The 25,768-nt window shown below is 41.8% G+C and overlaps 1 protein-coding gene across 1 annotated transcript in view; it reads left to right on the top strand.

Moving 5' to 3' along the window:
- The window catches only part of USP10 (ubiquitin specific peptidase 10), a 73,902-nt gene that overhangs the window by 35,141 nt on the left and 12,993 nt on the right, over positions 1-25,768 (top strand). Inside the window, exons 3-8 of the mRNA XM_070397917.1 lie at positions 7,364-7,424; positions 11,014-12,048; positions 24,177-24,268; positions 24,772-24,881; positions 25,298-25,353; positions 25,586-25,689. Coding sequence (XP_070254018.1) covers positions 7,364-7,424; positions 11,014-12,048; positions 24,177-24,268; positions 24,772-24,881; positions 25,298-25,353; positions 25,586-25,689 — 1,458 coding nt within the window. The remainder of the gene's footprint in view (positions 1-7,363; positions 7,425-11,013; positions 12,049-24,176; positions 24,269-24,771; positions 24,882-25,297; positions 25,354-25,585; positions 25,690-25,768) is intronic.

Here is a 25,768-nt window from a genome sequence, read left to right as displayed (position 1 = left end):
TTCTAGGTTCTGTGTCTTGTTGTCTTGTTACATCTGTATTTATACCAGTTGATTTTAATCCTATCAACTTCTATTCCAAAGGTTAGGGTGTTTCTTATCTCCATTCCAGGGAGTAAAGATTATGTAGCTTAAGCATGATTAACTACCCACCTGGCACTTAGTTGAGGGGTTTTATCTCCTCCCTAACTTCAGGGAAAAATCCCTACCTGGGGAAACAATCTTTCTCGGAGAGATGACCTTGGTTAAAACACATAGCGCTAAGGGGAGCAAACATATCAAGAACAGTATGCCACATACGCCAGGTCCCCCGAAACATACGCTGTGCAGATGTTTCTTCTCTGCAGCGACTGTGTCAAGCAGCAAGGATGGACCGGCTCCCGGCATGTCTCATTTAAATGAATTACAGTAAAAAATCATAGTGTGTCTGGGCGTATGTGGGGGGGTCTTTGTTTTTTTTTGTTTCTTTCTTTTGAGCATGCATTGTGTATGGGGGTAGGGTATATAACAAGTGCTGTCTGTCAAAATCAAATGTCCAATAAACGGTAAAAGGGAAATACAGGCTAACTAACATGATTGGGCTGAGTTATTATCCTCAGTATATAAATATTAAAATTTGGTGGCTTGTATGATAGTAATATAGGACATGGACTGTTCAATGTGGGGGTGCATGGTTGGATCAGTGGGTGTGTGAGTAATGTTATCTCACTTCTGCATAATCCTTTGTTTGGCCTTTTACTTTGTAGGTAAAATTGCACCTCTCATCTGTACTGTTCTTACCAGGTGACATAAATTAGAATCCAGCCCTGTTCCTCATATATTTTTTTGACTATTAGGAACTTTTTTCTTTTCTTGGACCAAGAACTCAAAATTCGAGTAATCTGACCTAATAATAGAGAAACATGGTAATTAGCCGTACCTCTGCTACCCTTCCCATTGGCTAATCAGGGCGATATGCAAATTAATTGCCAACCAAGATGGTGGCCGGCAGCCAGCCAGCTTGAAGCGAACAGGAGGCTTGCTTGCTTCAGTGACGGAGGAAGCTAACGTTCCCTGCCTGCCACTGCAACCCTGCTTGCCGCTGCTGGCCTCTGAGCTTGCAGTTTGAAACATTGTTACAAATATAGAAGCTAAACAAAACCCCAGAAACCTGCTTTCAGCCAGCCGGATCTCAGAGCTGGAGTTGAAACAGTGTTTCGATTATAGAACCCAAACAAACCAGATCCCTGCTTGCAGCAGCCGAGGCCTCAGCTGGAGCCAAGCCTCAGAGCTAAAGCTGGCCAAGAATAAAAAAGAAAAGAAAAAAAGGACAGGTTGGGAGCTTCAGTCACTCACCAACCTGAAAACGGCCCTCAGCCCCTCACCCAGACTGGCCAGGCACCCCAGTGGGGACCCCCACCCTGAAGGGGGTGTGACCAGATGCAAACAGCCATCATCCCCTCACCCAGGCTGGCCAGGCACCCAAGTGGGACCCCCACTCTGATCCAGGACACGATTCAGGGCAAACCAGCCGGCCCCCACCCGTGCACCAGGCCTCTATCCTATATAGTAAAAGGGTAATATGCCTCCCAGCACCAGGATCAGCGGAGCCGCGAGGCCTCGCAGCACCGGGATCAGCATGACAGGGGGCAGTGACCAAACCCCCTGATCGCCCTGCGGCTCTGTGTGTGACAGGGGGCGGGGCCACAACCTTCCTATCCACCCTGCTCTGATCATGACAGGGGAAGGCGCCCCAAACCCCTGATCAGCCCTACTCTGTGCCTGATAGGGGGGAGCTCCCAACCCCCTGATCGCCCTGTGGCTCTGTGTGTGACAGGGTGTGGCGCCCCAACCCCCTGATCAGCCTTGCTCTGTGTGTGACAGGGTGCCGCGTCCCAACCCTCCCTCCCCCCCCCCCCCACCCCCCCCCCCGTCCCATGGGCCCTGCTCTGTGTGTGACGGGGTAGAGCCACAACCTGCCCATCGGCCCTGCCCTGAGTGTGACAGAGGCAGTGCCCCAACCCCCTGATTGGCCCTGCTCTGTGGGTGATAGAGGGCGGCGCCCAACCCCCTGATCCACCCTGCTCTGTGTGTGACAAGGGGTGGTGCCCCAACTCCCCTATCGGCCCTACTCTGTGCGTGACAGGGGGGAGCTCCAAACCCCCTGATGGGCCATGCTCTGTGTGTGACAGGGCGCAGCACCCCAACCCCCTGATCGGCCCTGCTCTGTGTGTGACGGGGTGGCGCCGCAACCTCCCTATCGACCCTGCCTTGAGTGTGACAGGCGGCGGCGCCCCAACTCCCCAGTCGGCCCTGCTCTGAGCCCGACCAGGGGCTGTACCTAGGGATTGGGCCTGCCCTCTGCCACTCGGGAGCAGGCCTAAGCCAGTAGGTCATTATCTCCCGAGCGATCCCAGACTGCAAGAGGGCACAGGCCAGGCTGAGGGACCCCCCTCCTCTCTGAGTGCACAAATTTTTGTGTACCGGGCCTCTAGTCTATATATAAAAGGCTAATATACTAAGTGTCCCTCTGACCGTCTGCTAGTTGCTATGACACTCACTGACCACCAGGGAACAGACGCTCAATGGAGGAGCTGCCGTGATGTACACTGGCCATTTACAAAGAAACGGCACTGCGAACCTGGTGCCCACAAAGCAACACTTGGCTTCCCCCAAGTGGGACACAGGCCCCACCACCACCCTGGACCGACACCCCACCAAATCGCAGCCTTTGCTGCCAAGACCCCATGGCACAAAATGCGGCCCACAGCACAGCCCGGAAATAGTTGCTGTGGGCGCCAGGTAATGACATCACATAGCAACGTCCAGCTTCCTCTCCCTAGCGACTAGCCTCCTTGCATTTTCTCCAGCCCAGGAACACGGCTTGCTTTATAGCTAGGTGCAAACATTTTACACTTTAACCCAGCGGTTCTCAACCTGTGGGTCGCGACCCCTTTGGGGGTCGAACGGCCCTTTCACAGGGGTAGCCCAAGACCATCCTGCATATCAGATATTTATATTACGATTCATAACAGTAGCAAACTTACAGTTATGAAGTAGAAACGAAAATAATTTTATGGTTGGGGGTCAGAACATGAGGAACTGTATTTAAAGGGCCAGAAGGTTGAGAACCACTGCTTTAACCCAATGTCTGCAGTGTTTTCACCTGCCTCATCTCATTTGATCCTCACAGAAGTCCTGCAGTACGTAGATAGGAGACTCGGTGGAATCCTGTTTTCTTTTCATCAGCTGGAAAATGGAGATTTAGAAACTTTAGAAACTTGACCCAACTGAAAAGAAGTAAGAAATGGTGGAACTTGAAAATGACTTCAGGTTTTCTCACTGCACAGAATACAGTCAAACACTGCTGCAGTTAAATATTTCACCCTTTATTCTCTCTGTGTGATCTACAATAATGATGTGCTTTGTGTTGATATTCACTGCTGTGTTGCTGACAATTACCTGAAAGAGAAGTTGGGGTGCTTCACTGGGCTGGAAAAAGTTTAGCTAAATCAGAAAGCAGGTCTAATTAAGCAAGTTTATCTACCTATAAAGCTCTTGCTGGCACCAATCGCAAGCATGTGTTTCCATCTGTCATTGTCGATCGTGAATTTGGTTGACACTTGTATTTTAGAGAAAGTGTGAATAGCAATATTAAAATATTTTTTTAAATTAATTTCTTTTCAATGTGCATGAATTTTTGCACCGGGCCTCTAATGTGAAATATAAAAACAATTTTATAAAAAATAAAATAAATAAAAATAAAATTTTAATTTAATTATTAAATTAAATAAATTAATTATTAAATAAAATAAATAAAAATATAAATGTTAAAATATACAAACATTCTTTCTACAAAAGCATCATTCCTCTCAGCTGAGAGATTTTGTCTCTTTGCTGTTGGAAATCTTGCCACTGACATGATAGGGTGGTCAGTACTGCCGTTTAAAAGAATCAGAAGAAACAAATTTAGCTGAGTGATCTTAAAGCCATATACCCTGGAGATATTGCAGGTTCCCTTTCAGTTCACTGCAACAAAGTGAATATTGTAGTAAAAAACGAGTCACACGAATTTTGGGTTTCCCAGTGCATATAAAAGCTTACAGTAGTATGTTAAATGTGCAGTGGTATTGTCTAAAAAAAAAAACAAAGTATATACCTTAATTAAAAATACTTTACTGTTAAAAACCACTAACCATTACCTGAGACTTCAGTGGGTAATAATCATTTTGCTGGTGGAGGGTCTTGCCTCAATGTTGATGTGCTTTCTTCACAATATCTGCGAAGAGTATTTGTAAAATGAAGTGCAATAAAATGAGGCATGCCTATATAAAATTTTTATTTTTTTAATTTTTTTAACATCATCTTCTTAGTATTATAGATTTTATTTTATTTTTTATTAAGGTATTACAAATGTGTCCTCATCCCCCCATTAACCCCCAATCTCCCCCCCCCCCACCCCCACCCCCGCCGCACACTCATGCTCCCAGCCCCCTATTGTCCATGTCCATTGGTGAAAATACCTTTTCTAAAGCTGTGTTCTAGTTTAGAAGCCAGGGTTATTTAAAAATAAAAGTACAGTCAGCTTATGAATGACTATATTATAAACCCCAGTCATAATCATGTTATTGGTGTACAAAATAGGGAGAGAATGCTAATTCTTGAAACTTCCCAGACTCTCATCATTAGAGACAACACATAGACTTCAACCAGCTACTGATAACGAGCCCGTGATAGCGTTAGGTAGGCTATAGGTGCACAGCACATGTACATGTGTGGGAGTGGGATGTTAGAATCAGGTCAATTATTCTCCGTGGTTTGGTGTCTTAATATTTCATAGGAGAGAGTTAGGGTTTGTGAGGGTCTTTTAGGCAGCAGAACAAATGGTGGCAGCACCAAAAAGATTTTAAAACATTACCTTATCAAAGGTCCCAAGTCCTGTCTTCACAAGACTGATAGCACTTTTACAGACTAAGGTGATTTGACTGTATCTAATATAACTAGACTTGGTTTTTACATTGCTCAGTGTACTTTTGTGTGTAAGATTTTATGTTTTTGCTTTGGTTTTTATATTTTGCTTCTTATAAATAGCTGTTTAAAGAGGGAACTTTAAGCAAACAATTATTACAGTTTATTCTGCTGTGTATTTTTTAAAAATATGTTTTTATTTCAGAGAAGGAGAGAGAGATAGAAACATCAATGATGAGAGAGAATCATTGATTGGCTGCCTCCTGCACACCCCCCCACTGGAGATTGAGCCCAGAACCTGGGCATGTGCCCTTGACCAGAATCGAATTTGGGACCCTTCAGTCTGCAGGCCAATGCTCTATCCACTGAGCCAAACTGGCCAGGGCTATTCTGCTGTATATTTATTATACCCAATTACCAAAGACTGAAGGACTTCTTATGAGTGGAGGAGGTTTCGTTGAAATTAAAGGTCCTATGTGCAGCGGTTCTCAACCTGTGGGTCGCGACCCCTTTGGGGGTTGAACAACCCTTTCACAGGGGTCTCCTAAGACCATCGGAAAACACATATATAATTACATATTGTTTTTGTGATTAATCACTATGCTTTAATTATGTTCAATTTGTAACAATGAAAATCCATCCTGCATATCAGATATTTACATTAGGATTCATAACAGTAGCAAAATTACAGTTATGAAGTAGCAACGAAAATAATTTTATGGTTGGGGGGGTCACGACAACATGAGGAACTGTATTAAAGGATCGAGGCATTAGGAAGGTTGAGAACCACTGCTCTAGTGTAAAAAAAGACCACACATTTTTCTGGGTCGGAACTCATTCCAGCATTCAGTAACTCCCATAATTACATTCTTAACCAGATTAGTATATCAAAGTAAGTGTTTTAAACACACTAACAGAAAATGGCAGTATTGCCCTGGAGTCTGCTGGGTGATATCTTTTCAAATTCTGCTTCTACCACTTAACTAGATTTTGAAATACAGGGGCATTAAAAAACACACACACAACTTCTAGTGACTTAAAATTGTATCGATTTCTATCACCAGGGGGCACCCCAGTGTTGTTGATAGAAAAAGGGAAGGCATTCTGTGTCTGGGATTCTGCTAAACTTCTTTTGTGGCTGCAGAGGAACATGACTCCCATTTGTGGCTTCTTCAAATGCACCTTTCTGCTCCTTATGTTCGCGCCAGCGGTAAATGCTAGAGCACTTGGTGCGAGTGTTTGAATGGTGTGTGGAAGGAATGGTCTTTGCACTTCAGGTGCAAAGCCGGTGTAGCACATCTCTGGGTACAGAATGCTTTCTCCTTTTGTGTCAGTGTGAAGATTACTGGGGTGCCCCCGCATGGTGGAAATATGTGCAGCTCTTAAATCCTGAAAGCCATCATTTGCTTTTGAATAACTCCACATTTTCTCAGCTTCTTATTTGTCATTAATTCTCTGGGGAGAGAACTTACTCAGTTACTTGGAGCGATAAGCTTTTATCTCTTATTGACTTGACTTCCTAAGAGTTATTTGGAGAAATCGGTTGAGGAAGCCACTTAAGCAGTAGTTCTCAGCAGTAGTGGGCATGGGGATCCACCTGAGCGCCCCTGAGTGTTGCAGGCTCTGGGACCCCACGCAGGCGGGGGCCATTGTATTGGCAGTGCTGCAGCAAGCAGAGTTTGAGAAGCATTGTGTTATTTGTTATTTTGTTCTGCCTTCAGGTAATAATTATTTTTCTACTTCCCTTCCCATCTAACTTTCTTATCTCAAGCATACACATTTGAAACATTTTCAGCTCTTAGATATTATGGAATAGCTGGGAAGAAGAAAAATTTGATGTATTTATAATACCTTTCTGTAGACACTTGCCATTTTGCTTGATCTTTTCCAAACAAGGAATGTGATTTCTAGCTATTAATTTGGTCATTTAAAGCATTATATTAAAAAGGAAGCCACAGTTCCCAGGCTGTTCTTTCCCAGGGGGGCTTTCTCTATCCCCTACCAACAGGCCTGGGTGTGCTGACATGTAGTGATAGTGAACACAAAGTGCTGACGGTCACTAAGTCATCTTTACCAGTGGACAAAGATAGGTGGCTTTGTGTTTATGGGCAGTCATCAGCATCCTGTGAAACAAAGGATATCGCATAAACATTTTATTGAAACTGATTTACTTGTCAATTGTAGTTTTGGTTTTTTTGCTTCATTTTTGGATCTATTTAATAACATATTTTAAAGTATTTCTATGATATCTTTTTCTTAAATGAAGATGATTCACTTTTACTGTCTTTCCATGTGTATTTGGTAAAAATGTCATGAAAAGTTACATGGATAAAGAGTTTTAATGAAGTCCTTTAATGAAGTAGCATGTGTTGGGTTTTAACATTTTGTTGAATTAAAATTTTTCTGATTCCCCATGCAGCTTCCTCCATACAATGGATCAGTTCTGTGTGGCACACAGGCTGCAGATGAACTACCTGATGGTAAGCTTGTTCTTTATTTCCCTGATGTCGATTCTGGCCATATGTGCTGGGGGGGCAGGTCACCTGGAAACAGTGTTTTCCTCTTTGTTCATGCTTTTTTTAAAAAAAAAACAAATTTTTTAAATTGATTTCAGAGAGGAAAGGAGAGGGAGAGAGAGATAGAAACATCAATGATGAGAGAGAATCATTGATTGGTTGCCTCCTGCATGCCCCCAACTGAGGATCGAGCCCACAACCCAGGCATGTGCGCTTGACCGGAATCGAACCCGGGACCTTTTAGTCCCCAGGCCACACTCTGTGCACTGAACCAAACCAGCCAGGGCTGTTCATGCTTTTTGAATAAACATGCCCTTATAGCTTGATGTTTTGGCTGTAAACTGTAGTAGATTTAATCACTGAACCACTTTGACTAGTGTATTTAAGTTTATTCTATGCTTCATTGTGTCAGACATTCACTAGTTAAGGAAGTAGTTGTTCAGTTCTTTTTTTCCATTATCAATTCATCATAGCCATTGCTTTTTGTCAGAGTTCTTTCAGTCTGGGTGCAGAGGCTGCTGGGCCCCGAGCTGGCAAATCTCTGAGCATGTGCTCTTGGCATGGCTCAGTGGCAGTTTGAATCTGTTCCCGCAGTTTTACATTTATGACCCTGTTTGTCCCGAATGTTCTTGGGAATTTAGGTAGCCCCTTTACCTTCTGACTTGTTACTTGTTTTTGATTTCTGTCATAGACAATGAGCTTCTTTCTGAAGATGGTGCTTGCTGAGATGCAGCGATTTTGTATTAAGTGCCTGGTGTTCAAATAACAGCAGGGCCCGTATTGCAGGCTACCACCGCACAGTTCAAATTTGTCTAGACCATTTTTGAGTTTGGTTCACGTCAAAGGCCATGGCTGGCTTTGGAGAAGCTGAAAGCTAGGCCTTTTCTTTGGTTCCCTGTTTTGTTAACATGATCAGACCTGTGAAAGGGGTTTTAATTATAATTTAGGTTTAAATGTAAACATTGAAAAGCCTACCTAAACTCTTTATAGTAAAACCAGAAAGTGTTTATATCTAAAATTATCAGCAATTTTATAAGAAACAATGTTACAGGAAACCTTAAGGGAAAGAGCAGTTCTAATGATGGCTTAGGTTGAGAATAAAATAAATGAAGCTAGAGGGACCCAAAGGCCCTTCCTTGCCTTGCTGCCCAGCTTCTGCAGCAGTGTTTTTATCTGTGTCAGTTGGATTTCTCTGTGTTTATGTACTTTGCACATAGTGAGCATGCTGCAGATGTTTACTTAGTGCTTTAAATTGTTTCATTCTTTTCTTATTTTTAAATATATATTTTTATTTACAGAGAGGAAGGGAGAGGGATAGAGAGTTAGAAACATCGATGAGAGAGAAACATTGACCAGCTGCCTCTTGCACATTCCCCACTGGGGATGTGCCCACAACCGAGGTACATGCCCTTGACCGGAACCGAACCTGGGACCCTTGAGTCCGCAGGCCGATGCTCTGTCCGCTGAGCCAAACCGGTTAGGGCTGTTTCATTATTTTCCTTTTGTATTAAACCTTTCTCTCTAGTTCATTTAGTGCCCCCACCATCTTTGCAATGGCATAGGCTAGAGATTGGAGGCTTCACTGCGAGTGCTGCAGTGAGCAGACTTGGAGAAACACCATGTGAAGATGTAATTGTTTTCTTTGAGCTGGGTTTCCTTCTCCCAACAAACCCACAGCATGTCTGACCTGAGCATTGAGTTCCCATGTACCCATTATATTGACAGGGTTGTTCAGAGAATTAGTTTGCAGGACTTCTACCAGTCTTTCAGTTTGACAGGGCTTTGTGCTAACCTCTCTGCCTTGCAGTGCAGTGTACATGTGTGTCCATGCCGTGAATTCCTGGGTAAGAAAAGGAACTGTTGCCCTGGTCAGGGGGCTCGGCTGGAGCATCGTCCTGTATACTCAAAGGTTGTGGCTGTGGGCTTGGTTCCCAGTCAGGGCACATACCTAGGTTGTGGGTTCCATCCACAGCCAGAGCATGTACAGTGGGCAACTGATCAATGTTCCTTTCTCTCTCTCTCTCTCTCTCTCTCTCTCTCTCTCTCTCTCTCTCATTGGTGGCTTTATATGTAAACTTACGGTTAGTGTAAGTTCATCTTTCAGGAACTTTTTGTTGTTGTGCAGCCTCCCCCTCCCCGCTCAGCCCCCCATCCCAACCCCAAGGAAGGGGTGTTTTGTTAAAACAAATGAAGAATTAGCAGACTAGGCCCTGCCCCACACTTACTTGCACACAACTGGCTTCTCTCTGGGACTGTTTTTAAGCCTTCTATAAAAAGACTTCCAATATATTTAGTACTCTGTAATGGAACATAATTCTTTATAATTTTTTTTCCCTTGAAATAAATGCCTTGAAAAAAGTTGGCCTATTACGCTAGACTTGGAGAAATTTTCAGTTATACACTAAAAATGAATTATAGGGCATGGGCTCTTTTCTTAACTGCAAAATTTATTTATAACTTTATTTTATCAGTTATAAGCTTACATTGATGCTTGGTGTCTGTTAAAAGACACAATTGATTCTAAACCTAATTTCAGAGATAAGAACTATGAAAAAACGCACATCTTAGAATGGATGGAATATCTAGGATGTTAGCTGGGAAGAAGTATTGAAAGGCTCCAAAGAGATTTTTAAAAGTTCATGGCCTGATTTTTATCTTTTGGTAATTTTGGAGCTACCCTCACCACTCATGGACTTAATCCAATGTGAATTTATTTAGTGGACAAATAATGTGCATTCATGCAAGTCTATTTTCAGACTTCAATTAAGATTATCAGTGGGGGAGATCAGGAGATGGATAATTTTAAAAAGTGCTTTGGAAATATACCTTTATGTAGAGGATGAATTCTTGGTATAGTTTATGCTTTTTGAATTATCAACTTACACTAACTAGAGAAGCCATATATATAGCAATGATTTTAAGTCTCTAAGTTTGTCGTTGTAATTTCCTTTTATTTACTTGTTTTTTTAAATTCTCACCTGAGGACATGCCCGGAGGGGAAGGGGGAAGGGTATCGATGTGAAAGAGAAACATTGATCAGTTGCCTTCCCTGGGGATTGAACCTGCAACTCAGGTATGTTCCCTGAACGGGAATCGAGCTGACGACCTTTTGGTGCCCAGGATGATGCTGAGCCAACTGAGCAACTCTGGCTCGGCGTGATTTTCTTTTTATTGTCTAAAAAGCTTATACCTTACTCTCGGCATAATGAAAGCTAGTTGAGTCAGATTTCATTGAGGGGTGTTTTTAGACAGGCGAAATCTTATTTGCTTTATATTATAATTTTAATTTCTACCTTTTGGAAGTCTCCATTAGCTACCCTGAGAGTAGAAGATAAATTCAAGCTGTTTTTTATATCCCTAACTTAAATATAATCTTATAGTTATTACTTTAGCAAATTATTTATTCAGCAGAGAAATAAAATGTCAACTTTGTTCATTAGAAGAAGACTTTAGTGTTTCAGTTTTTAAAGAGAAAATAATTGATATTTTTATAGTTTGTATAGCTGTATTCTTAACTAATAGGATGTTTACTGACTGTTTTCTTTCTAAATAGGACAAGAGTATCAGAGAATTGAGTTTGGTGTTAATGAAGTAATTGAATCCAATGACACTTTGCAGCGAACTCCCAACTACAGTATTTCAAGCACATTGAACCCTCAGGCTCCTGAATTTATTCTTAGTTGCACAACTTCCAAAAAGACCCCTGATGACATAGATAAAGAAGCCAACTACAGCTCCATTGACTGCCAATACCCAGGCTCTGCCCTTGATCTGGATGGCAGTTCCAACGCAGAAGCGGAAGTTTTGGAAAACGATGGAACCTCGGGTGGTCTTGGACAAAGGGAGCGTAAAAAGAAGAAAAAACGTCCACCTGGATATTATAGTTACTTGAAAGATGGCAGCGAGGGCAATATTTCCCCCATGGTCAATGGCCATGCCAGTCTAACAATCCTGAACCACATATGCACAGAGGATGTAGAGTTGATGGGCGATATGCCTTTGTTGGGAACACCCAGGACTTGTAGCAGCCCTCAGGACTCCACAGACTTCGTCAGTGGCACTGTGCCTGGAGGTTCTTTCCCTAGAGCCCTGGACAGCAATGCTAGGACTGCAGGGCCACCTGAGGGCTGCCAGGGGCCTAACTTTGAACAGTCCTGTCTTCCTGCAGAGGCTGACAGGGACAGCCTGTTGAGGACAGCTGTGGCTCACCCTTATGTTGGGACTGATACTACTGAAAACCTTGGCGTTACTAATGGACAAATACTTGAATCCTTGGGTGAGGGCTCAGCTGCCAATGGGATGGAGTTGCACACTGTCGAAAGCATGGACTCGGACCCAGCTAAGGCCGAGAGCACTTCCCCTCCCACCGAGACCCTGGCCTCTGTGGCAGGCACCACTCCTGTCAGTCAGCCTAAGTCATGGGCCAGTCTTTTCCATGATTCTAAGTCCTCTTCCTCCTCGCCTGTGGCTTCTGTGGAAACTAAGTATTCCCTTCCTGCCACATCTCCCCTGGTCTCTGAAAAGCAGGCTGAAATCAAGGAAGGGCTTGTTCCAGTTTCAGAGGATCCTGTAGCCATAAAGATTGCAGGTATAGTTCAAAAGATACAGGTCGAAAGTGAAGAGGGGAGCAGATCTTACCGCCTGTTGAGTGAGAAGTTTGAGACGGTCTGGGCTTATAAACTGTGGTGATAGATTGTTACCCAGAGCAATAGTAGATTACCTATTTGTTAATAGTTTTTGAAGAATGCCTGTGCCTTACATGTTATCTAAAAGCAAAATAATATATAACCAAAACGAGAGGGGGTTGTCATAGCTTTATGTTATTTGAAAAAATCTCTGTTACCAGTCCTTTTCTATTGTCAAATGACATTTCCATTTCTTGTCCTTTGATCAAGTACTTCTGCTCCATTGTGACTTGTCCTATCTGTTACACCTATTGTACACCTTTGGTATAATTCCTGATTTGGACTCACTTTGCATTGTTTCTATATTTTTTAAGATATAAGAAAGCATTTGGAGTTTTTCTTTTTAGTGCCTGTTTTGGATTGAGTTAATGGATTTTACTTTGTTTTAACACATTGAAGTTAGCTCTTGACACACAAAAAAAACCTAACAGTTTGACTCAAAGTTAAGGTTTTATTTTGAAGTGCTAAGGCTCAAAAGTAGAACCAATTCACAATAAAAATGTAAAGCAGCATAATTTGCAACTTTTTAAGTTAAAGTAGGAAGTCATAAATACAGAGGAGCATGCATGTTTATATGTATCTAGAAAGCCAGAGCTATTTCATCAGGTTTCATCATACCATGTTTAGTAGCCTATTCTAATGAGTTCTTACCCTATTAGCCGAGTTAAAATAAGCTGTCTTATTGAGGCTTCCTGTGATATCTTCTGATTTAACATTTTGGAGCACCTGACAGCATTACCAGGAATGAGAAGGAATGCAGTAGCAAGCTCTAAAATGTATACCCTTTTATGAATGGTCACAATTCTATCAAATATAAAACATCCTTTCGATGGCAGTAAGATGACAGCAAGCAATACTTTTTTTTTAAGTGAGCATTTTATTCCTTATACAAAATACATTATTTTGAATACTCTTGGTGTCTGCAGTTCCCTTAAAAAGAGGAGATAATTGATAGGCCAGTCATCATTTTGGACTTTATATCTATTTTTAAAAGCCAGGTGATTTCTCTTTTTATTATAACTTTTAGAATGTATTCATTGCAAGGCAATGCTGTTAACAGGATAAGGCAGTATAAGTTTGTATAGATTAAGTTAAAAGCTATTTTAACCTATAATGATAAATGCATGGTGGGATGCTTTTAAAAATGTGTATTCTAAGTTGAAAGTCTTGAAGTCATTGTAGTTATACTTTTGTTCCTAAAAATTACTTCACAAAGGAAAACCTCTCATTCCTGGGGAATTTTCTCAATCTTTAATTACAATAAGAAAGAAAAGCTTCATTTCAAATGTTTTAAAACATTATAGTCATAAAACTTTAAATGTGGTTTGATACATAGTTTGCTTTGTTCTACGTGTGTTAAAGTCTACTTAACCTGCTAAATCTAATGTTAACCTGCTTTGTAAAATACTGTGAATGTAGGAGCTCTTAGCTACTTGTATTAGGGGAGAGCATTGCTACAATCCAAGTAATTATTTTTGAATTAATGTGGTGTGTCTCCCCCTCATTTATTTTCTTTCTTTTTTTTTTTTAATTTTGCAATATTGGGGGACCAGGCGGGCAAGTCCCGAAGGACTTCCACCCATGCTCAGGCTGCTCCAATCTTTTATTGATCTGGAGTAGCCCTTAGCGTAAGGAGGTTTCAATGACAAAGATCGGCAGACAATTTCCAGGAATAGACAAAGTATCTGATTAGCTCATCAATAGATGATTTCCAGGAATAGGCAGAGTATCTGATCAACAATAATCAACAAGGATCTACATAAGTAAGGAATTAAGTTAACTAAGGTGGGGATGATGCTTCAACTATTATTACCTAAATTAACTGGGTGGTTCCTAGATTAACTGGGTTCTGGTGCACAGTTCTGACCTTTGCTAGGACTTCAAAGGTTACTAGCTTTTGGGGGTCTCTGTCTAAACTCAGCTAGTGAAGACAATGAATGGACTCCGGCATCTCCCCCTTATTTTTTCTTTAAAAAATCAAGTATCTGTAAACTAGAAATATATGAACAAGTCCCAATTTCAATGTCCAACAGTTCTGAGTCCAAGTTTCAATGTCCGACAGTTCATGTGTACATGCCAGCAATGAAATGTTGGTTCTGGATGGTGGAAAATGCAGGTCCGGTCCTTTCTGGTCTGGTCCTGGACACCCTGCAGCAAAGCACAGCTGCTGACTGCTAGCATGGCAAGGCGTCTTCACCATCTCCATCCCTGAACTGTCTCTTCTGTCTTTGTGGCTGGCTTTCTGGGATCCGTTGTTACAGGAATCCACATGGTCTTGTAGCTGTTCTCCGTCGTTGACTACCAGCCATCTCTGGGCCAAATAGGGTGATGTGAGGTTCAGTTCTGTCTCCTTGGTGGCCTATGTCCCTCTGACCTCCATGCCCAGCAACTGCCTTTGAATCCCCTCGCCTGCTGGCGGGGCCCCGGCATTGATCATAGGGAACCCAGGTTTCTTCTCCAGAGAGGGCCCAGCTTAAGCCATTGGGCAAGAGACAGATCCATGGTTCCAGCTTTTCATGATCTCAGCTTGAACAGAGAGCTCAGATAACAGCTGTAGACAATTGGAACCCTAGACCCGGGCTTCCGTAGTTGATCCTGGGCATTGCATGCGGTAAAATTCCCCTCACCTTTTTTCGGTGAGTTTTCCACACCTTTTCGGTGAAAATTTCCTTTTTTCCCTCCAGCGAAGCCTGCACTTTCACATTACCCGTCGGGCGCCAGATGTCGAATAACACTCCCTCCACATTCTGCGTGGAGTAGGGTTCGGAATCTTAAAGAGGAGCCGCACAACAAATGAGAGAAAAAGACACGAGATAATTTTGCAATATTGGGGGACCAGGCGGGCAAGTCTCGAAGGACTTCCCCTCATTTATTTTCTTAATCCTATTTTGATTAGGCCAGTTACAAAGATGAGTTAATTATCTGAGCAAAAGTTTAGTTCCTTTTAAAATACTTTATTCTTTTGAGCCTGTTTATTGAGCCTTAGAAATACAGAACGTGGTTTGCTGACAGTTCTCAGTATTACTTTCTGTAAGATAATGCAGTGGTAGTAGTCACATTAAATAACACTTGGAATTATATAGAGCTTAGGTAAAATGGTATTATTTGGAATATTTTTCCCTTTGTCATAGTCTCCTCCTTACAGATTTACTTTATAAAAGTGATAAAAAATGCATTCAATTTGCCATGTTAGATTCACTATCACAAATTGTCCTTAAATGGGCATGCCTTTAAGTGTAGACCCACTTATTTTAAGCAGCATTTGATTGAAATTCTGGCTCCATTAAAATATCTGTTAATTTTGGTTATCATAGCATTTGCTCTACATTAGCATCTAGCTGGTTCTACTGAGAGAGTAATTTTTATGTTTATCATTATACTTAGTAGCTTTTAGGAAAGAGGGAGAAGAGAACAGTTCAGACATTGTCAACTGTTTTTTGAATTCTTAGGATAATATCAATATCCACAGCCAATTTTTTTTTTTTATCTCAGGTTCATTTATTTTGGATGTTCACATTTCTGGATCATCAGCCCTGTCATTAAGTCTCTGTTCAACTAACTTTTGTATAATCACAAGTGAGATGACAAGTGAACTGTAAAGAATACAGATCATATATAAGGATTTTTAAAGTGGAATACAACCAGCTCTTGATTATTCATAAACTGTTTAACCATTACATTAATTGGTTCTGCTTTCCACTTCTTGGTGGCAGGGCCATCTTCACAGTGTAGATTATTTGTGAGCATTTTGTTCCATTGGCTGTTTCTTAAACATAAACTCTATTTAACAAGGAGATGGGAGGGAAGAACACTTCAACTGAAATGCCAGTAATGGAGAGAGCAAGAAAATTATTACAGGTTGAATCTGCTCAGGAAAATGAATTTGTGTCCATATTTTATTGAAATATAAACAAAAATTTAGCCTTTTATTGATCTTTGTTTTTGTGGTTTGTAAATCATATTTATATTCACCCCCTCCCCTTTGAGGAATGATTTCTCAAATAGTTTGCATTTTCTCTTCAAATTCTCCAAAGTAGCGATAATGCAGCATGCCCTAAGCCAGTGGTCGGCAAACTCATTAGTCAACAGAGCCAAATATCAACAGTACGATTGAAATTTCTTTTGAGAGCTAATTTTTTTAAACTTAAACTATATAGGTAGGTACATTGTTATTAACTTAATTAGGGTACTCCTAAGGCTTAGGAAGAGCCACACTCAAGGGGCCAAAGAGCCGCATGTGGCTCGCGAGCCACGGTTTGCTGACCACTGCCCTAAGCTAAAAAGAGGTACAGCACCTGTTGGCAGGAATCCACCCTTGTGAGTTGAGAGTTCAGTCCATCTGATTCGATATATATATATGTCCTCACTGATATTTATGCTGTGTCTTTGTGTTATAGAACTAAACTTAGAGCCCCTCCACTAAATAAAAACATAAGCCGATCTGTAATCAGTGGTACATTTGGGTTGCGTTGTTGTCCTCCACATGATGAGATAACCAAGATAGCACATGTTCTTCCATAGTGATGTAATGAGGAAAAGAGGAACTCTTGGATAATGTTCTGGACGATTAGGAAGATGACAGAAAAATAAGTCTGCATATCAGAATGTCAATTATGGCACCAGTTATTGAGTGAAAGACTCAATGAAAGTTCTGCACCTTGCGTTTTCATGAATTATAAATGGTAGTATGACTTCTAAATCCTGATTTTAGGCAAACAAAATTTGATGTGTAAAATGTGTACAGGAATAATCATAGCTTATATTGACTTAAAATTTTACAGTGCTAGAATTGCCACTGAGTTTATAAATAATTTCATTTAAATGGTATGTTGCAACATGCAAACTCCTATATATGTCTTGTAAAATACAAGAAACGGTATTAATCACTCATTTTTTCTGTATGCCAGATTTCACAAAGTTGAACTTTAATCCAGCCATTTAGTGTTTGAGCTATTACAGAAGTGAAGACATCAGTTTCAATTTCTCATCTCTGTGATATGGAGTCCTTCTGGCATTTGTTCCATTCCAGTATCATTGTTCTGGGGAGGCCCACTCACTGCTGGGGGAAAGGTGGGCTGGGGAAGCCATTTAGGAAAGGTACTCTCTGAATGGGTCTGATTGAAAAGAAGGGAAAAGTTTGGCATTACAAAAAACTTGTGATTATTTGCCCTAAAAAGAAGGGAAAATAGCTTACTAAGAGTGCTGACTTGGGACCACATGTCAGATTTAAAGTTTTAGTTTCAGGAAATAACTTTGCCTTCTCTCCTTTATGACTGTCCTTTCTGGATTTGATTTTTAAAAAATATATTTTATTGATTTTTTACAGAGAAAGAGAGAGGGATAGAGAGTTAGAAACATCGATGAGAGAGACACGTCAATCAGCTGCCTCCTGCACACCCCCTACTGGGGATATGCCTGCAACCAAGGTACATGCCTTTGACCAGAATCGAACCTGGAACCCTTCAGTCCGCAGGTCGACGCTCTATCCACTGAGCCAAACCAGTCAGGGCATGGATTTGATACTTTTTACTTTTATAATTATAGTGCTTATTGGACTTTAGGCTAGGAATGAAATAGTGAAAGAAATGGTGATATTGTTAGAAAAGGAACTTAAATAGAGCCATGAGTTATGAAAAAATTAAAAGCATTTATACTGGCTTGTCTGCAAGTCATGAATAATTGACTTTTGAATTATAGAAATACGATTCATTCATTTTAACAGGATTCAATAATAGTGACGGGTGATGACAGGAATTAGAATGGTCTTGCATCTGTGCTATTTTACTAGGAGGGAGAAGAGGAGAAGTGCACCGACAAACTTCATCAGAAGTTAGTGTCTGTCTCTGTTTGGGGTTATTGAAATTATTTGGGGCAAATTGTGATAGAATGTACAGTATGTTACAAAGATGAACCTTTAAATTATTTGGATATTTGGTCTTAAAAGAAAATCCTAGTCAGTAAGAAAATTGTAATTTTTTACAATATTGCAATCTTTTTGAAATGGAACTTTATTATTATATGTTGGCAGAACATAATTTTAAGGAATTTAAGCTAACATTTCTTCTTGGAGTACTGACAATTGTACACTAAAACTTTTCCATAAATTAATATTAGTGCAGCGGTTCTCAACCTGTGGGTCATGACCATCGGAAAACACATATAGCATATCAGATATTTACATTACGATTCATAACAGTAGCAAAATTACAATTATGAAGTAGCAACGAAAATAATTTTATAGTTGGGGGTCACCACAACATGAGGAACTGTATTCAAGGGTCGTGGCATTAGGAAGGTTGAGAACCACTCTATTAGTGCTTTATCCTGTATAAAAAAACCCTAATATGCAAATCAACTGAACAGCAAAATGACCGGTCACTATGACGTGCACTAGCTCAACGCAGGAGCTGCCCCTGTTGGTCATTGTGCTCCCACGAGGGTGGGGGTCCGGGAGGCTCAGCTAGAAGCCAGGCTCACAGTGGTGAGAGCCTCTCCCGTCTCTGAGGCAGTGCTAAGGAGCAGCGAGCCCAGCTTCTGGCTGGCTAGCGCAGCAGTGGTGGTGGGAGCCTCCTGCCTCTGCAGCAGCGCTAAGGACCCCCCCCCCCCCCCCCCCCGCCCCAGGGATGTCTGCCTGCTGACTTAGGCCTGCTCCCCGCAAAGGTCCTGGACTGCAAGAGGGTGCAGGCCAGGCTGAGGGAACCCCCCGTTTCCGCGCCCCCCCCCCCCCCAACCCCCGGCTCCCAGTACACAGATGTCATGCACTGGGCCTCTAGTTTTCTAACAAGGATTATGTAGTGTCTGTAATGAGCTGACAACCCTGCTAGGAGTTTTCTGTACTTGTGTTACATTATCACACAGTAGCTTCCCCCATGTCTGATAATGGTACAGTCTGTTACAGGTGAGGAACATCCAGCTCCAGAGTGTGAAATGAATGAAGTGGCAGAGCCAGGGTGTGAACCCAAGTGTCTGGTTTGTCTTCCTGGACCCTTGCCCTTGCCTTTGCCTGGTTTTCCCCAGGGGTGCTCCTGGGGGCTTTCTGAACTATGTGATAGAATGACCTTTAAAGTTTACTGGATCATTTCTGTCCAGTTGGAATGCAGCCACTTACCATTACCAATAACTTCAGTCTCCAGATGGTTAATTCATCCCATGCTACTGTCTAATACAGGGGTGGAGAACGTCCAATCCGTGGGTCATATAAGGCCCGTGAAATCTGGCTTGGCCCTGCCAAGGCATTAGGGGTGAGTTAATTAAATGTTTGACCAAATATAGCAGGCTGATTTTTAAGTTTTGTATGGCCCATTCATGATGTGATAAGTATCCAAGTGACCCTTGGCAGGAAAAAGTTTCCCCATTCCTGGTCTGATATGTACTTACAGTATGCCATTCACTATCTAGGTCAGTGAGTAACAGTTGGCCTTGCCTTGAGAGTTGTCTACAGAATAAGGTAGGAAAGGAACAGGTGGCAGCTCTTATTAGCAGAAAGAGAAGGAATCATTTGCAAAAGATGAGGAGGAGACTTGATGTAGCCAATAGGGATGACACTATCAGGTTAATGACAGGCCATGAAGTCCTGTTACCCAAGACGGGGAAGACTCGGATGAGTACTTAGCAGTGTGAAGTGTTGTCTATAAAGAGCTGCCTATTTAGGGAAGGAGCTACACCCCCCTGATACAAGGTAGCCACTGATAGTGTCTGTTGCTAGGGAGATACAGTGTGTAACTTAGATGCCTTCAAGGAAGACTGTTTCCAGTTGTTAGCCAATCTTACTTTGAGAGTAGTGTTTAGGATCTTTGGAAGATAGTAATAACAGAATGGTTATGTATTTTAGCTTATGGAAGACTTGCCACAGTAGAGAAAATTTTTCTAGAATAACAGCTTAATCATTAAGGAAACTCTAGATTGTTTAGTGTTTCTATTTCCTAAGTCTGTAAAGACTTGTTAATCTACATTTATGAATATTGTACCAGAAGGCTCTTTTAAAGAATGCTAAAGACTTAAGAATAAACTAGTTTTGTACATTTACTAATGAATCCTGTGGTTCTACATTGTTTCAGAGTTTTTGCCTATTTAATTTTATAGATATATAATAGAGGCCTGGTGCACAGATTCGTGCACTGTTGGTGTCCCTTGGCCTGGTATGAGCCGTCTCACAATCGGGAACCCCTCGGGGGATGTCGGAGAGCCGGTTTCGGCCCAATCCCCACAGGCCAGGCTGAGGGATCCCACTGGTGCACGAATCTGTGCACCGGGCCTCTAGTATGCATATAAGATTTTTGGTTAATCTCTTTCCACCACCCCCCCTCCCCACCTCCCTTTCCTCTGAGATTCATCAGTCTGTTCCATGTTTCCATGCCTGTGCGTTGAGCGTCTGCCCCCTCGTGGTCAGTGTACATTATAGCGAACAGTAGAACTGTCGCTTAGGCTTTTATATATATTTATATAGACTAGAGGCCCGTGCACTGGTGGGGTCCCTTGGCCTGGCCTGCGTGGATTGGGCTGAAACTGGCTCTCCGACATCCCCCAAGGGGTCCCGGATTGCGAGAGGGTGCAGGCCAGGCCAGGCCGGGCCAAAGGACCCCACCGGTGCACAATTGGGGCTGGGGAGGGGCTGCGGGAGGGTCCCAGGGAGTGCCCGGCCCATCTTGCCCAGTCCCATTCGGCTGGACCCCAGCAGCAAGCTAACCTACTGGTCGGAGCATCTGTCCTCTGGTGGTCAGTGCGCGTCATAGCAATTGGTCGAATGGTCACTTAGACTTTTATATATATAGCTGTCTACTTGGAATGTTCTGTTACTTGCAGTTATTGAAGAAACCACTAGGTGATGCTAAGAGACTTGAATTTCATATTGTGGAAGATCAACAGTGAAATGGCTTTTTTACCTGCCTGCTTCTTAAAATACACAAACCAAAAGTAATGGGCAGAAGTTGGCATCAGTTCAAGGGGAGGGTTGATTAGAAACTAAAGATTTCTATCCAACCAATACATGCTGTTTCCCAGCTGAGTGTTGGAAAGAAGTCAGCTAGTAGTCAATTCTAAATTGGATCTGTTCTCTTAATTCCATAGGGTTTGAATGTCTCATTCTCCAGGGGTGCAGATTATTCTGGGTGTGTGGCTTAGTTAAGAACATAAGAGGAGATGGCTTTTCAGTGGAGCTGAGAGCAGTTCTTGATGTTTTTGTACCTGGTTCCTTTTTCAGAGGGGAGTTAGCCTTGTCATAAATGATTTTTTTGTTTAACAAGATATGAATTTAGAGTACTTTTGATTATCTATAAATATATTGATTATTTTGTGTTTTGAGTCTATTATAACAGTTGACATGGAAGGGAAGTTTTAGATCTTTCATACCTGTCCCTGGCCATTTTCTTTCCATTTTCCCCCAGTGTCTGCATTGAACAGGAATTAATGTCATCAAGCCCCTTCTCCACCTACCTCTTGGACCTTCACCCCAAACCCTCACCCTAGAAGACTTCGCCTCCTATGCCCTTGAGACCCTGAAACCTGCTTCTGCCCCCACTACTAGTTCAAATTCCCTGTCCTTCTGGATCACTGTTAAGGGCTCTCCTGGCCTGTCGCGTAGACATGGTGCTGCTTCTCTTGCTGCATGTGTTGTCAGAGTGCACACTTCCAGCCCAAGCTGCAGGGGCCTGTGTGTATGTTAAGTATAGAGATGTACTTGCTGGTCTGTGATTGTAAGTGTACTATTTACTGGTGTATCTGAATACCTCTTCTCAGCACCTCTAAAAAGTAAACTCATTATCTCATCACAGCACAGAACAAAAAGTCATCTACTCATCCTGTTGTATTTCTTCTGTGGGTAGAAGGCTGTATTACCCCAGCTGGGGGCGTGCTTCTGGTATCAGCTGCCATTTGTTGTCCTTAGCCCTGGCTGCCTCAGGGTTTATCCAGTCCTTGGGGTGGGCTGAGCATCTCCTCCACTGACCCCTTTCAGCTTCGCCTGCCCTGTGATGTCCCTTCCTCCCTGGCTGCAAGCTCTCCTGCAGCAGGGCCGCTCAGCCGTTTCCACCTCTCCATCTCTGTGCTTCCAGCAGTTGGTGCCCAGACAGGGCTCTGCAAAGGGCAGCATGTCGTTTAACAGAGGTCCCGGGTTAGGCAGTTGATTTTGAGTCTTACAGTTCTGTAAAAACTTAATTGGTTCTAGATAGAAAAATACCATGACAAAGATTTATAGGTGTCATGCTGGATGTTCATTTGGGATTGATGCTTATTTGAAAATGCAGGGGTTTTTGTAGTGTTTATATTAAGTAATTTGCATTCTGGGCACACATTGGAAATTACGACTGTTGTGATAATATGGCTCTAAGATAAGATGTAAAAATCCGTTGTAAGTAGATCTTAACCCGTGGAGAAAAGTTAGTATCTGAAACCTTAGAGTAAAAAGATTTTAAAGTGGAACCCGTTGTCTCCTGAGAAGAAAGAGCCCAGCCTCTGGAGTCAGGTAGACCCAGGTTCATGTGTCAGTTCAGTTATGTGACCTACACCAATTACCTGACCCCTCAACCTCAGTTTTCTCATCTGTAAAATGGGAGTGATACTGCTGTTTGCTTGATAGGGTTAAGATGATTATGAATAATACAGATAAAACAGCACAGTGTCTGCCACATGACGGCTACTGTCTCTGCTGGGTGTTATCACATGGAGGCCCCTGGTTCAATTCTGTATATGATCCATTACTCATAGAAGGCACAGTACTGTTCCCTGTAGTAAGAGAGGTGAGAAGAGTTTTGCAAGCTTAGTCTAATTGAACAGATTCCATTGGGTTCTCTTGAGCCTGTAATGCTTTCCTTTTTATAAAAGGGAAAATTATTCCCTGTGCTTCCTCAGTTAGAGGAAAGAGGGCATTTACTCTCACAGGAGGGATGGAGGGAGTGTGTTGACGTTAGAATTTTGCAAATTAGTTCCTTCATTTAATGCTTAAGTCTGGACCAGCCAGTCCAACTGTGTTTTAGAAAAGGCTTCTTTTGTTTGAGCAGTGCCTTGGAGGGATGCTGCCATTAAATGTATGGTCACCTGTGCTTCTTTCCTAGTGCACAATGTAAAAGTAAAGGGAGGCTGTGTGGTCTGGCCAGACACAGACTATGCATTTCAGGTGCTGGATGTGTTACCTTGCTCCTGTGTGAGCACAGGCAACTACTTAACCTTTCAGGGCCTCAATTTCCTTATTGGTGAAAGGGGATAGTGGTGGTACTCCTGGATTAATAAGGATTAAGTACAGCCAGTTAACATATGTAAATTGTAAAGCACTTGCTAAGTGTAGACAATGTCCATAAATTGTAGCTGTCACTGTTACAAGTTTCATAGGAAATTTCTGAAAAAAATAACATTTAAAGCATTTAATTTTAAAAATCATTACAGCATTGTATAAGGATGGCATTTACAGCCATCTGTGAAGCAGAGTGATGTCCATGGGTGAAATCCGAGGATAAGAAGCTTGTTTCTAAATGGAATAAGGGAATTCCCGTGTACAAAACAGTCCCTAAACTCGACTTCTAATGAAAAATACAATTCAGTTAGTAGAAGATGGTAGTCCCCCCAAAACAGTAATTGAACACCCACTGTGATGTGTTGTGTGCTGGAGTAGTTGCTGGTGATTCATTCAGACATGAAGGAGACTCAGGCTCTGCACGGAAACCCCTTTATAACCAGGGTCTCCAAGACCACGCTGTTACCAAGGCAGGCCTAACTCGTCTTTAAGAGAAAAAGCCTGTCTTTTTAAAATCCTCTAATACTGACATTTGTTTCTTATTAAAATAGTTCTCATGCTTCCTAGTTATATTCCCACAAGAAGACAAAAGTTGGTGTTTGGGAGAAATCTTTTTAAAAATTTTAATCATTAAGTAATGTACATGATGTTGAATGGAGTGAAACTTTAATCCTGTATGCCTTTTCTTTGGATATGTGCGTTATTGGAGGGGTTTTGAACACTCTCCCAGATAGAGCATAAGAATTTACTTCAGTGTTCCTCACTAGATGTCATTAACTTCTTAAATATGCTTCTTTACTCTTTCAGAGTTACTGGAGAATGTAACCCTAATACATAAACCAGTTTCATTGCAACCCCGTGGACTGATCAACAAAGGAAACTGGTGCTACATTAATGCTGTATCCTTCTTAGATGCTGTCCCAAGGCCGACTTACTACAGTTTTCTCATCCTCAGCCTCGATGGGGCATCTACCCTAAATTTTGAATCCAGAAACGTGGTTCCTTAGTTTGCCTACCTTGCTTCAAAACAGTGTTATTCCTCATGCTCCAGAAAGATTTGTTGATCTGGTAATGACAGAATCAGGCAAGTTTTATTCTTAGTAGAGTTGTCCCAAATACTAGGGCAGAGTGACCATTTACAAATGGAAATTTTGTTTTCATTGATTTATCTTGGTTGAGCCAAGTTCTTGTATGTAAACTGCTGATTGCAGAGTAAGCCCTTAAGTGGGTATCAAAGGCCGTTACCCCGTGAAGATTTGGTTTATTCCCTTTTGTGTTTACACATCTAAGTTGTTTAGTGTCCTTGGCTTATTTAGTTTTATGTGCTCTTGTGCTTGATGTGCCTTTTGGAAATTTGGTGTCTGTTTCATTTCCTTTACACGTCCTTACTGCCAATATTTAGACCCTGCAGGCACTGGTTGCTTGCCCTCCGATGTATCACCTGATGAAGTTCATTCCTCTGTATTCAAAAGTGCAAAGACCTTGTACTTCAACACCCATGATAGACAGCTTGTAAGTAAGGTGCTTAAAAATCTATTGAAGGGGAGTGAGTTTTTTCCCCTCTGATTATTAGAATTCAAATAGTTTAGCAAAGTTTTTGATTTCCTGCAAATGAGCTCTATGCTATTTAAAAAAAATTAGTATTCATGATATTGTATGGAAGTTAACCAGAAATGGAATTAGAGCATTGTTTATCTGTTTTCTTTAGAGTCTGTGAAATAAATGTTAGTGTTTACCAGCTCATCACTTAAAATATACCAAAAACTTATATAGAAAAGATTTAAGAACTCACTAGCTGTTATAGCATTGGTTGCCTAAAATTTGCTATCTTCATACTAACTAATATTCTACTTAGCCATCAAGGCTTTTTAATAAGAGCATTTCTTATAAAATAATGTACTTCTAACATTTTCCCCCCTCATGTTTAGTGTTCGGCTAATGAATGAGTTTACTAATATGCCAGTACCTCCAAAACCCAGACAAGGTGAGTAAAATGAGCTCTTCTGATGTATTACATATTGGGAGCTTGGAGTCGGATGACTGAATTTGATAAATTCAGTCTTATTGGGAAGAAAAAATTTTTAAAAATAGATGTTACTATACCTACGCTATTTTCAGCATTGGGTGGGTGTGGGAGGGAGTTTTGATGATTTTGCTTTTTGTCATTTTTAGGCTTCCTTTTTGTTATGAAAATCTATGTTCTGTTTCCATTGCAGCTCTTGGGGATAAAATCGTGAGGGATATCCGCCCTGGAGCTGCCTTTGAACCCACATATATTTATAGACTCCTGACAGTCATCAAGTCGAGCCTGTCTGAAAAGGTTTGGGACTCCTCTAACGTAGCCACTGGAGTGTTGCCTTTTACTCCATTTTGTGCCTTAACTATTGCTTATTCAGGGC

This window comes from Myotis yumanensis, unplaced genomic scaffold (assembly GCF_028538775.1).
Source record: "Myotis yumanensis isolate MYYU_CA2020_CCGP unplaced genomic scaffold, mMyoYum1.0.hap1 SCAF_18, whole genome shotgun sequence".
NCBI lineage: Eukaryota > Metazoa > Chordata > Mammalia > Chiroptera > Vespertilionidae > Myotis > Myotis yumanensis.
This window is presented reverse-complemented; position numbering and strand designations above follow the sequence as displayed.